Source organism: Xenopus laevis, chromosome 1L (genome assembly GCF_017654675.1).
Source record: "Xenopus laevis strain J_2021 chromosome 1L, Xenopus_laevis_v10.1, whole genome shotgun sequence".
Lineage (NCBI taxonomy): Eukaryota > Metazoa > Chordata > Amphibia > Anura > Pipidae > Xenopus > Xenopus laevis.
Window position 1 is genome coordinate 23,641,732 of NC_054371.1, and position 12,960 is coordinate 23,654,691.

The 12,960-nt window shown below is 43.2% G+C and overlaps 1 protein-coding gene across 15 annotated transcripts in view; it reads left to right on the forward strand.

The window, feature by feature from the left end:
* Window positions 1-3,929, forward strand: part of htt.L (huntingtin L homeolog) — a 132,459-nt gene extending 128,530 nt beyond the window's left edge. For all 15 annotated transcript variants that reach the window (XM_041587681.1, XM_041587693.1, XM_041587704.1 and 12 more), the window contains 3 exons: window positions 1,036-1,198; window positions 1,539-1,699; window positions 3,459-3,929. In XM_041587681.1, the coding sequence (XP_041443615.1) occupies window positions 1,036-1,198; window positions 1,539-1,699; window positions 3,459-3,672 (538 nt within the window). In that variant the 3' untranslated portion in view covers window positions 3,673-3,929. The remainder of the gene's footprint in view (window positions 1-1,035; window positions 1,199-1,538; window positions 1,700-3,458) is intronic.
* Window positions 3,930-12,960: the final 9,031 nt, after the last annotated feature.

The window sequence follows — 12,960 nt, forward strand, 5'->3', positions numbered from 1 at the left end:
TCCTTTTATAAGAACTTGGATTTATGGATGATTGGGTTATAAATGACAAATGTTTTATATAAAATATATACCGGTATATATATTTTTCAATTCCTTTTAAGTATGCAACAACGTATATATCTCTTACAGTTTAGGTGCACTGCAAGTATCCCAATCTATCCCAGTGCATACATCCAATCTCTCCTGTTGCATACATCCATTTCTCTCATTCAATGCATGTATAGATTTCTTCTGGTGCCCACATCTATTTCTCTCTCCCAGTGCTTGCATTTATTTATCTCTTTCAGTGCATGTATCCATCTCCAGTGTCGGACTGGGACACCAGGGGCCCACCCAAAAACCTTAGACCAGGGGCCCACCCAAAAACCTTAGACCAGGGGCCCACCCAAAACATTAGACCAGCGGCCCACCCAAAACATTAGACATGGGCCTCACCCAAAAACATTAGACCAGGGGCCCACCCAAAACATTAGACCAGGGGCCCACCATAAAACCTTAGACCAGGGCCCACTCTCAGTACTATTTTCTTCCTTTCCTCACTCAACTTCTATTCTCCTAGTCGCTTTTCTTTACATACTATAATCTATTATTCCATCTACTTAGCCTCTTTGTTCTCATAGAAATAGGGAATGGCCATGAAATAGGCAAACGTTTAGCAGCATGAGGAGCCACTGACACCTGGGCCCACCGGGAGTTTTCCTGGTATCCCTGTGGGCCAGTCCGGCACTGTCCATCTCTCTGAGTGCATGTATTCCTCTCTCCTGGTGTTTGCATTTATTTCTCTCTCCCAGTGCATGTTCCCCATATCTAGTACATAAAAGCAGAATTCTTCCTTACTGAAATTCCTTTGGGTGTAGTTGAGTTCTAACATTGATTACTGTTCTTTAGTGATCCCAGTGGGGAGCAGAGTGAGAAGTATAAAATGACTTTCACCTGTGCTTCATTTATCTGCTGCTATTGAGCTTCACGTTGAGAGTGGAGCATCAGCTGGAGAAGCCTGTACTCGACTCACGTCTCTCTTTTTCCTCATTTTAGGATACGGAAAGGATTCCCTTTTGAAGCCCGGGTAGTAGCGAGGATTCTGCCGCAGTTTTTAGACGACTTTTTCCCTCCACAAGACGTGATGAACAAGGTCATCGGGGAGTTTTTATCAAACCAACAGCCCTACCCACAGTTCATGGCAACCGTTGTTTACAAGGTACTGTCCATGTAACAAGCACTTCTGATAATCTAGCCGCCATCATTGCTGATATATAGATCAATGTATATGGCAAAGAGGATTTATCAAAGTCACATGATACATTTGCAACTGGAAACCATGGCAAAGCTCTGCAGCGAGTCATGGCTTCTACTTCACCCATTTGCAGAAAAATTACCTATTAAAGACCTTTATATCCTGGAGAATCCTAAAAAGCACTTCTGACCCTCTGTTTTTAGCAGTATAGGAATCCATAGGGATTAAATTTCACCTTTACTGAAGTCATTCAATGTCCTGTTACTGTTGGGTCAATTTATCTCATCTCTCTGTGTGTGTACAGGTCTTTCAGACGTTGCATGCCACCGGGCAGTCCTCTATGGTCCGTGATTGGGTCATGCTGTCTCTCTCGAACTTCACTCAGCGAACACCCGTTGCCATGGCGATGTGGAGCCTTTCCTGCTTCTTTGTCAGTGCTTCCACCAGCAAGTGGATTTCAGCAATGTATCCTTTAAATATAACTTACTGGCCATTGTATCATACTACAGTGCCACTGATTGAACTTGCACCCTCCCGGCCATCACTCACCACAGCTGTGCGAGAGCAACTGCTCCATAAAGGTTGTGTGTGAGGTTGGAGAGGGGGGAAAACATTCCACTAAAGGGGAGATAAACCTTTTTCATTAGTCATTTTTAGTTACCCTTAATCAGACTGAGAAAGGATTCAGATCCCCTTTAAAGGAGAAGTAATAGTGCTAAAAATGCCATATTTTATATACTGAACTTATTGCACGAGGCTAAAGTTTCAGCTTGTCAATAGCAGCAATGATCCAGGACTTCAAACTTGTCACAGGGGGTCACCATCTTGGAAAGTGTCTGTGACACTCACATGCTCAGTGGGCTCTGATTGGCTGTTGAGAAGCTAAGCTTAGGGCTCGTCACTAATTATCCAGCAGAAAATGAGCTTCCCCTGTAATATAAGCTGATGCTACAGGTTTGCTGATTATTAAATTCTGATGCTAATTGCACTGGCTTCTGTGCTGCCATGTAGTAATTATCTGTATTAATTACTAATCAGCCTTATATTGTGACATTTCTATTCAAAGTGTACTGTATATTGTGAGTGGGTCCCTAAGCTCAGTAAGTGACAGCAGCACAGAGCATGTGCAGTGAATCAGCAGAAAAGAAGATGGGGAGCTACTGGGGCATCTTTGGAGTCACAGATCTTTACTGCTAAAGGGCTGTGGTTGCCTTGGGCTGGTACAGAAGCACAAAACATAACGTACAACATTTCTAGCTACTTCTATAGTTTAACTTTCCCTGTCCTTTAAGCTCATAGTTAACGGGCAGTTTGCATAATCTGTCTGGGCCATATTTTTATTTTATATGTGTATTTGGATTAGGGATGCACCGAATCCAGGATTCGATTCGGGATTTGGCCAGGATTCAGCCCTTTTCAGCAGGATTCGGATTCGGCCGAATCCTTTTGCCAGGCCGAACAGAATCCTCATTTGCATATGCAAATTAGAGGCGGGAGGTAAATCGCGTGACTTTTTGTCACAAAACAAGGAAGTAAAAAATGTTTCCCCTTCCCACCCCTAATTTGCATATGCAAATTAGGATTTGGTTCGGTATTCGGCCGAATCTTTCGCCAAGGATTCGGGGGTTTGGCTGAATCCAAAAAAGTGGATTCGGTGCATCCCTAATTTGGATACATATATTGACAGCAAGTAGCACTTAGAAAAGCTATACCTCTGAACCTTGCAGGCCTCTAAGAATATAGCACAGCCCTAAAAAACGCTGTTTCAAATAAATAAATAAATAAATAAATAAAGCCTTTTAAGATGGGATGCATGCAGTGTACCTAAACTGCCAGATCACTTACTGTATACTTAAAGGGAACTATCACAAAAATTTTATCTAAGCTTCGTTATACTGAAATAAGAAACTTTCTACATACAATCAATTAAATATTCTTTACCGTTTCTGAAATAATCAAGTTTATCTTCACTATATAGTTTCCCTTTCCAATCCTGCTATTTAAATGTCGTTCTTTTCTCGATATGTCTCGTCTGAGGCTCTGTCCTCACATACAAAGGGCACACAAACACACTAGGTTAGCAGCCACTGAATGGGCAGAGATGGAGCTTTTATGATTATTATTATTATTATGCAACATTCAGAATTTGTTACAGCCTCTCATTCTGAAATGATTGTAACTGTTCCCTCATCTTGCAAGTTTTTCTCTTAACCCAGTGCCACAGTCTCCCTCATGTCATTAGCAGAATGGGCAAATCGGAGCCGGTGGACGTCAACCTGTTCTGCCTGGTTGCCATAGACTTCTACAGACATCAGATCGACGAAGAACTGGACCGGAGATCCTTTCAGTCGGTGTTTGAGCTGGTGGCTTCCCCCGGGAGTCCCTACTATCGCCTGTTGTTGTGTTTACAGAATGTGCATAAGATCACGGTGTTCTGAGCGTGTGCATGGTCAGGAACGGAGATCCCCCAGCGCAGAGACTTCTGGGAAATGGAAACCCTCACCAAATTGTAGTCGTTCCCTCACCGGGCACTCCTTCTCTGCACTGAATGTTTTTGTAAATAACCTTCTGATTATAAATTGAAATTTGCTTTATTAACGTGAACGTCCGTATCACACGTTGGCATATTTATGGTAGGGATCGTATGTGTAACATCGCAAAGCCACACTAAAAATAAAGGACAACTATCAACTCAGTCCAGGCATCCATTCAGTAGATTTACTGCGCCTCTTGTGTGAGACCTTTGTATCTGTCACTTGTGATGACTCCAAGAGCTGCAGCAATAGTGACACACGTGTAGCACAAACTGAGTGGCATATAAAGAGATCTGGTTGTGGATGTTTTTGGGTTGAAAATTATGAAAAAAATAAGTATGTGGCCTAATGAGAGAAAATTGTAGGTTGTGTTTTACTGTCCCATATATCATTAGCAAAACAGGGACATGTGCAAACCCCACACTGCTCTATTCCCCTGCTCCCTCATAATTTGGCTAATAGAATCTAATAGAAGGGCAGTTTCAGAGTATGACATTCGTCCCGGGCATTCTGCAGCACAGGGCCCCATGGAAGACAAAAATATGCAGAAAAATGTACAATTATTATGTGTTTTCAGCATATATTGTACATTAGGGATGTCAAATCTGTGCCACCTGCTGTTCGTTTCTGCACATTGGACGCAGTCGGTAGAAATTTAAGTTGGTGAAAGAAGGAAAGTCTTGTGATGATGAGCACTGACCAATAACTTCATTTTCTGAGCAGAGCAACATTACAAGAGTTTTTTTTTTCTCTAAGGCTAGGGCTGCACAAGGCGGATCCGCTTCACTGCTGCTGCTGCTGTTCTGGTTGATGAAGCTGCACACGGAAACGTAGTCTTTGCTCGGTTGCAGGCAAATGCGTCTGTTATCGGCTGTGAAATTTAAACTCTCATGGTTTTTGCTGAAATCTGCTGCGTCTGCCCAGAAGACTATGCTTCTAGGTGTAACTGAGCAGCAGCAGGAGAGCAGATTCTCGGCCTGCGTTTCTCCCCCCCCAACCTAATTTCTTTGTCTTTGTCCACTTGCAGCAGACGACAGCAGGTAGTGCTGTTGTTTCTAATTCATTATATTAGTAGTAGAAAAAGTGCTAATATCTTAAAAACTAGAAACAAATGTAACTACTTAGAGGAGCATTCTGAGCAGTTTTACATTCATTTGTTTTGAGCCGACTGACAGTCAAGAGAGTATGCTGGGAGTTGCAGTTCATAAGCGGCTTGAGGGCTGCAGGTTGAACATCCCACTTCTGATACTGGGCCCACATCGCCTGCTTTGTTAAAGGATTAGTAAACCTTAAAAATAAGTAAAATTGATGAGGGGGCTATTCTAAGCACTTTTGCAATGTACATTCTTTTTTTTTTTTTTACTTCCAAGATATTGAAGGATACATCTGCTGTAAACATGAAAGCATTTTGTTACTACAGCACCAGTTTCTGACCACCAAGTAGTCAAGGAAGTTGTCAGGAGAGAGAAAGAGGCTGCTCCGATTTTCTTCTGCTTAGGAAAGATTTGAGAAAGGTTTCTGATTTTTTTCCTAAGCAGAAGAACATCAGAGCAGCTTCTTTCTTTCTCCTGACAACTTCCTTGACTACTTGGTGGTCGGAATGGTCAGAAAATGACCAGCAGGTGGAGCTGTTGGAATAAAATTCATTCATAGTAACAGCACATATATCCCTTAATATCTTGGAATTAAAAAATAATAAATAAACAATGTACATTGCAAAGTGCTTATAATAGCATCCTCGACCATTTTACATTCACTTATTTTAAAGGTTTACTTATCCATTAAATACCTGCCCTATACAACTTGCACCGGTGTTATGTGCAACCTATACAATCCTTGCTCTCCAAGTGCTGTTCAGATTGCCCTTGGCTTCATCTAAATATTGGTGGAATTCCAGTTGTTTTGCTGTTTGCTGCAATGATTCACAGCCACTTTATAATGAGCATCTTCTACTCCTATTTAGGTCCTGGCTACAAACCTTGGAAGTAAAGAACAGCTGACCAGTTCTTAGGGTTAAAGAGTTCAGCCATTGGTTCCCAAACTGTAGGGCTCAAGGTCTAAGTACTCTGGAAGCTCATGTTGAAGGTAAACTAGAGCAGCAGTTTGGGTGATACGTATTTGATGACCTCAATATGAATGGAAATATGGCTGAAGCAAAAGCAATGTTTTCATGTATCGTTAACCAGGTTTAGAACTACCAGGAGCCGGCCAAATATTGGGCCTCTAAGAGAGTGCTGAGAGTAATGTCCTCCTATAATTAATGGATATGTCCAGTCCTCATGAGATGAGCACATCTGGGTACCTCCGTATTCGGTTAAGTAAAGGGGAAGCATGAAACACCTTGGTTTTGGGTATATTATCAGTTATGCCACTTTCCATAAAGTTGTCTCAAAGGTCCTGCTCACTTTACAGTGCAAAATAGGCAGAATAGAGCTGAAACCTTCCCCTGCGATTGCTTGCTGATCCCCCGCCTGATATAATATTCTGTTGTTACATTCATGGAATAAGTGTCTTTGCCGTTTCCCCTAGGATTAATGCAGCGTGTGAGCTACAGAAGTCATTCACTGAATTATAACCCTTTGAGATTCTTCCTTATGTGATATTTGTACTATAACCTCAATGTTATAACAGCAGCTGGCCTGTGGAATCAGGAGAGGAAAGGTAACTGAAATTAAAAGTGTACCTTTTGCCGTTCCCTGAATACTTAGGCTGAATACATGGTAATAATAACAATAATAACAATGTGACTGTTTATAGAAATGGTTGATGTGATGCTTGTTCCTTGGTTAATATGCCACATAAAGTCACTCCTAGTACAGGTATGGGACCTGTTATCCAGAATGCTCCAGACCTGGGGTTTTCCGGATAACGTATCTTTCCGTAATTTGGGTCTTCATGCCTTAAGTCTACTAGAAATTAATTTAAACATTAAATAAACCCAATAGGCTGGTTTTGCTTCCAATAAGGATTAATTATATCTTAGTTGGGATCAAGTATAAGATACTGTTTTATTATTACAGAGAAAAAGGGAATCATTTTAAAAAATTTAGATTATTTGGATAAAATGGAGTCTATAGCAGATTCTGTAATTTGGAGCTTTCTGGATATCGGGTTTCCGGATAAGGGATCCTATACCTGTATATCAAATAGGCGGCTGCGGGGATGATGATAATAATAATGTTTCATTCATTGGTAGCCCCTTCTCTTTCCTGTGCATCCGGAATGGCAGGCTCAATATTAGACTTTTTCTATGGATGACGGGCCGGCTACTGAAACACAATGCAGGGTAACTGTTTAGTAGCTTTATATACAGACAAAGCCCTTTTAAATTTAGGTCTTACTTGCCTGTTACAGTCTTGTGCCTATGGTATCTAAATGTTCATGAGCAGGACAGGCAAAATGTTGGAATCTTTCTTAGAATGCCTGGGAACCGATGAGGGTTTTTTTGGGTGCTTTGGTCAACGCTGCCCTCTGGTGGAGACTGGCAGCAGCTAAAACAACCCTATCCACAAAAACTTCCTTGTTTTGTGACAAAAAGTCACACGATTTCCCTCCCTAACCCTAATTTGCATATGCGAATTCGGTTCGGCAGAAGGATTCGCCCCAATCTGAATCCTGCTGAAAAAGGCAGAATCCCAAACCAAATCCTGGATTTGGTGCATCCCTAACAAAGAGTAGCTGCCATCATTGCCCATGAATAAGTGGAATGGTAGTAGATACTATTCCCCACTTCACATCCCTGTGCTGCAAGAACCATAGCAAGTAGCCCTTTATTGGCAGCAGCCCCTCTGGAAAACCATCCCTGCAATGGAAGGAGGCAACGTGGTCCCTGACCAGCCCCCTACAAAGAGGAGAATCCCCAAAGGCAGGAGGAGGCAAAAGGAAAGAATTATAAGGGAGAAGGGGACAGGGGCAACTGAAAAACACAAAGCAAAAGTCTCCCCTACATTCATCAGTTCTATCCGTGTGAGATTTGATTGTCCTGGGAACAAACCAGGGGCCCCATGTATCATATCTAATAATCCATAAAGTCCAAAATAAATAAGTAATACCTTTAGTCAGGACATTCTGTGATTGTATATATTTCTGTTACTGCACCTCCCCAATTGAAAGGTCGTTGGGATTTTTGGCCTATTAGAGGAGGAGCCTGCGAGACTCACATTGAAAAATATAAATAACAGATTTGTGTATTGAGAGTAGTATTTATATATATATAATTATGTGCTGTCGTTGTATAAGGGCCCTGGATGGAAAAAGTAAATAAAAATAACCCCATTCATCGCCAGGCAGTGTATCATCCACATTTTCAGGTTTCCTCTTGATCTGTGCCGCTGCATGTGAAGGGTTATTAATAATAATAATGATAGTAACAATATTTGTGCTTTTATAAATCTGTTGTACCTGATCTAAACATTGAAACTGACAAATTCTGTATTATTTTTGTGATATGAGTATTTTTGTAACTGATGCAGAACTCCGTACGAGTGGGGGCAACTGAATTGTCTGCCCTGCAATCAGTCTGTTTAGTCCCGCCCACTGCTTGTGTTTCAGATAATATTCTCCGCCCACTGTAAGTGTGTTCTACCCTAGCCAGCAGTGTTTCCACTAGAAGCTGTTTATTTGCCCCTTTACTTCAGTCTTCAGCCTGATAAAGACCCCAAAAGCTTATATATATTTCATCCCATGCTTGTCCCATGAGTTATAGGCCCCTCCCATGAGGTATAGGCCCCTCCCATGAGGTATAGGCCCCTCCCATGAGGTATATGCCTATCACATGAGGTATAGGCCCCTCCCATGAGTTATAGGCCGGTCCCATGAGTTATAGGCCGGTCCCATGAGTTATAGGCCCCTCCCATGAGTTATAGGCTCCTCCCATGAGTTATAGGCCCGTTCCGTGAGTTATATGCCCCTCCCATGAGTTATATGCCCCTCCCATGAGGTATATGCCCATGACTTCACTTTGACTTGGAATATGTACTTGGGGAACATGTGGGAAGTGAGGCTCAGTAACAATACATCTCCAGTGATGATGTGAATCCTCCAGGATGTGCATGAGACTTGCTTTCTCTTGACTTGCTGCATGTTCATCATTTCAGCCTAATCCTTTATTTGCCCCTTTTATTTTCTCTGCAACATTGCTGTAAGTGAAGGAGTAGCCTCCCGGGCCACTGGCAGGACAAGAATATTGATATTTGTAATGCCTGTATTGGTGCCATGATAGACTCGTGTCTGGAGCCCTGTGTTTCCAAGGTGCAGAGAATATAAATATATATATTTAGATGTATGTTTAAATGAAAGATTGCTGGTTATATTTCATACAACATTAAAGGAGCATTAAATTATCCGTTGTTTTACTCGTTACCCTTTCTGCTTGTTGCTTCTTTCTGTTTGCCAAGACGCTTCTGTTTGCCGCTTCAAGGCTTTCGTACATTAGTCCTGTGCTCGGCCTTAATCCAGACGTAGAAACAGTCCCGTACTCTGTCCGCTGCCTGGTTGCTAGAGTAAGTGATTCCCTAGCAACCATATTCCAAGCTGGTGGCCTGCAGAAGCAAGTGTTAGATATTTCTGAAACTGACAGGTTTTGACCAACTGCATTGTTTATTTCAATGTGATCTAATCCTTTAAATTCTACAGCTGCTGTAGTCATGTGAAGGTTGACCAAAAACCCATGATGACCCACAGGTTGACCATCAGTTGGGTGGGTTCAGGTTGAAATTTGGGTGACCATTGGGGGTTAGGGTTGGGTGCAGGTCAGACTGGGAAAGTTCACTGCTCCTCTGTTTTTGAAGATTCCCTGTCTTGCAACCAAAGAAATGCACAGATGTAGGGTGGAGAGAGAGAAAACATGGCTACAGGTTGGGAAGCAGGTCCTACAATGGCAACATTTTGTGGGTGTGGGTTGAGATTTTCCTTACTTGCACATCACTAATCTGTTTATCTTCTCTGGGGTTACATCACACTGGGATGTTTTGGTAAGTCGGTGTGACGGAAATGTATCCTGATCATCTGTCAATCGCAACCCAACCTATGGTCTACAGCTGGTGTTGTACACTGACTGTCATCTGAGTAAGACCAACCATCTCCTTCACACTCCCCATGAAGTGGAAATCCTTCACACATCTAGGTCATCTGAAGTCCAGTGTGGGGTGGTTAAGGGGTCCATGCTGCCCACCTGATGCCATTTATGATGTTCGGTCAGTGATATCACTGCTGCTCCACATGCCGTTGTAATAAAACGTGTGGGGTTATGTAATAAAAGGCACTACGTTTGCCCATGGGCAGTAACTCATAGCAACCGATCAGCAAGTAGCATTTACTGGTCATCTGTTTAAAAGCACCCAACCTGGAATCTGGAAGGCCCAGCTCTAAGCAAATATATGGTCAGTATGTGGATCATGGATACAGGTATATGGTCAGTATGTGGATCATGGATACAGGTATATGGTCAGTATGTGGATCATGGATCTTCAGCTGCTGAGTGTGCCTTGGCTCAAGGGAATATTGCCTTATTTAAGAACTGCCTCACTGCTTACAAGGGAAGTGGTAATAACTGTATCATAGGACTGAATTAATATCCCTGTAGCAGGGGATTAAGCCCCTGTTACAGTCCAAAATTTGTCCGGGCCTCCTTAGTTTCTAACAAGGTTACTAATATATGAAGATGTTATATCAGCCATTCAGTTCTTAGAATACTCATGGCAGCCAATAAGTTTTCTCTCTAACTGTCAGTTAAGGCATCAAGGACTGTCAGGGTAAATAGTCAGTGTGTCTAGCTAGACTTCATACAGGAGCCCCCTAAGGGGAGTCTACCCAACAGTATGGGAACCACTGCCCGATGGTGTGCCCTGAGCAGCAGATACTGGGGATATAAAACTGCACCTGCCCTGTCTGGATGAACAGCCCCAGTCGTTGGATGTGAATGGCTTGGCCTGTGTATGAAATGGGGGTAAATCAGGTCTGGACTCTGCCACTCCAAGCACACAGAGGCCCAAACTGCCCCCTACCAGCCCACTTTCTATGGAACTGTACAGCAGCCCCTCTGGCATTTGCCAGAACCCACAGATTTGTCAGTCCGGGCCTGGGGTAAATACACAGTGACGGACAGTTATAGAGATTGCAGAGATGTGGATCTCTTGATAAATAACACACAAGGTTATCTGACTGTGTATGGAGCAGCCGACGGTCCTGCCTGACCAATATGTGACTGAAAATCACACAGGTTTGATTTGGGGGGGGGGGGTTATTACATTGGCACATTGATTTGGTCCTCAAGCCAATGTCCTACATTGTCAGCAGTTATAACTCCATCATTGGCCTGAGGTGGTGGAGGTGCACTTGCCCTGAGCCATTACTATGGGCAGCAGATGTCTATGTCCGTGTTTATCATCTTATCCCAAAAATGCACCCTGAGTCTTCGTTATATCCCTTCCTCTCTTACTCCCTGGCATGAACACTGAGTCCCTAGCCTAATTGACTATCCTAGTCTGGCCCCACTTGCCATTGCTCCAGCCTGTCCTGTTCTTTGCCTGCTATGTCCCACTCTAGTGCTATACTTGATCCAGTGTTGGACTGGGACACCAGGGGCCCACCAAAAAACCTTAGACCAGGGGCCACTCTCAGTACTATTATTCTTCCTCTCCTCACTCAACCTCTATAGTCTCTTTTCTTTACATACTATAAAACTATAATCTATTATTCCATCTATTTAGCCTCTTTGAAATTGGGCATGGCCATGAAATAGGCCAAATGTTTAGCAGCATGAGGAGCCACTGACACCTGGGCCCACCGGGAGTTTTCCTGGTATCCCAGTGGGCCAGTCCAACACTGACTTGATCCACTCTTTCCTATTCTACTTCTTCTCCAGCATGTGCATTTTTAAGTCCATCCTGTCTGGTTTTACATCATCACTGTATCTGTTCTATGTCAGCTCCATTCTGCTCCTGCCTGTCTTGTACCTTTCTGTCCTGACCTTCACCTGCTTTATTTCATACCACAGTGCTGTTCTGTGCTCACGTCATCCTGCTCTTGCCTGGCCTGTTCTATGCTCGCTCCATCCTAGCCTGTTCTATCTTCACTCCATCCTGTCCTGTTCCATGCTTGCTACATCTTGGCCTGTTCGATGCGCTCCATCCTGGCCTGTTCCATTTGCTCCATCCTGGCCTGTTTGATGCGCTCCATCCTGGCCTGTTCTATTCGCTCCATCCTGACCTGTTCCATTTGCTCCATCCTGGCCTGTTCTATTTACTCTATCCTGGCCTGTTCTATTTACTCCATCCTGGCCTGTTCTATGCGTTCCACCCTGGCCTGTTCTATGCTCACTCCATCCTGCCCTGTCCATTTTGGCCTGTTCTATGCTTGCTCCATTCTGCTCCAGCATGTCCTGTTCTATGTTTACTCCATCCTGGTCTGTTCTGTACTTTCTCCAAACTGTTGTGTTCTATGCTTGCGCCACCCTGTCCTGTTCTATTCTTGCTCCATCCTGCTCTTGCCTGTCCTATTCTATCCTCGCTGCATCCTGCCCCGTCCTGTTCCATGCTTGCTCCATCCTGGTCTGTTCTGTCCTTGCTCCAAGCTGTCGTGTTCTATGCTTGCTCCATCCTGTCCTGTTCTATTCTCACTCCATCCTGCTCTTGCCTGCCCTGTTCCTGTCTGCCCTGACCTTCATCTGCTTTTTTTTAATTCCACTCTGTCCTGTTCTATACTTACTCCATCCTGTCCTGTTCTATCCCCACTTGTTCCTGCTCCAGCCTGACCTGTTTTATGCACATTCTGTCCTGCACCCTTTCCTTCCTGCTCCAGCCTGTCCTGTTTTATATCCGCACCAATTATAATTGCTATTACACTATTGCTTTTCCAATTATCCTACATTCTACTGTTCAGAGCTGCTTTTTATATATTAATAGGTTTTCAACCCAACGCACTTCAGAATAAACAGTAACTTCAGAACATTAACCCATAAAGACATGTTAGACCCAGTCACTGGGTGAGATGATGGATTTCCGACATGAGAATTAAATTGCAGTTTTACAACGTGAACTGCATTTGCAATATTCTTAAGTGAAAAGTGTGTCCAGCCTATCTGTCCCTGCAGGGCATTCCTTCTCTTTCTTCCTTCTCTTAAAAGCCCAAAATATATCTGTTTATTTCTGTGTTGCTCTGTTGGTTGCTGGGGATCCAGTAGTGTAGGTGTTT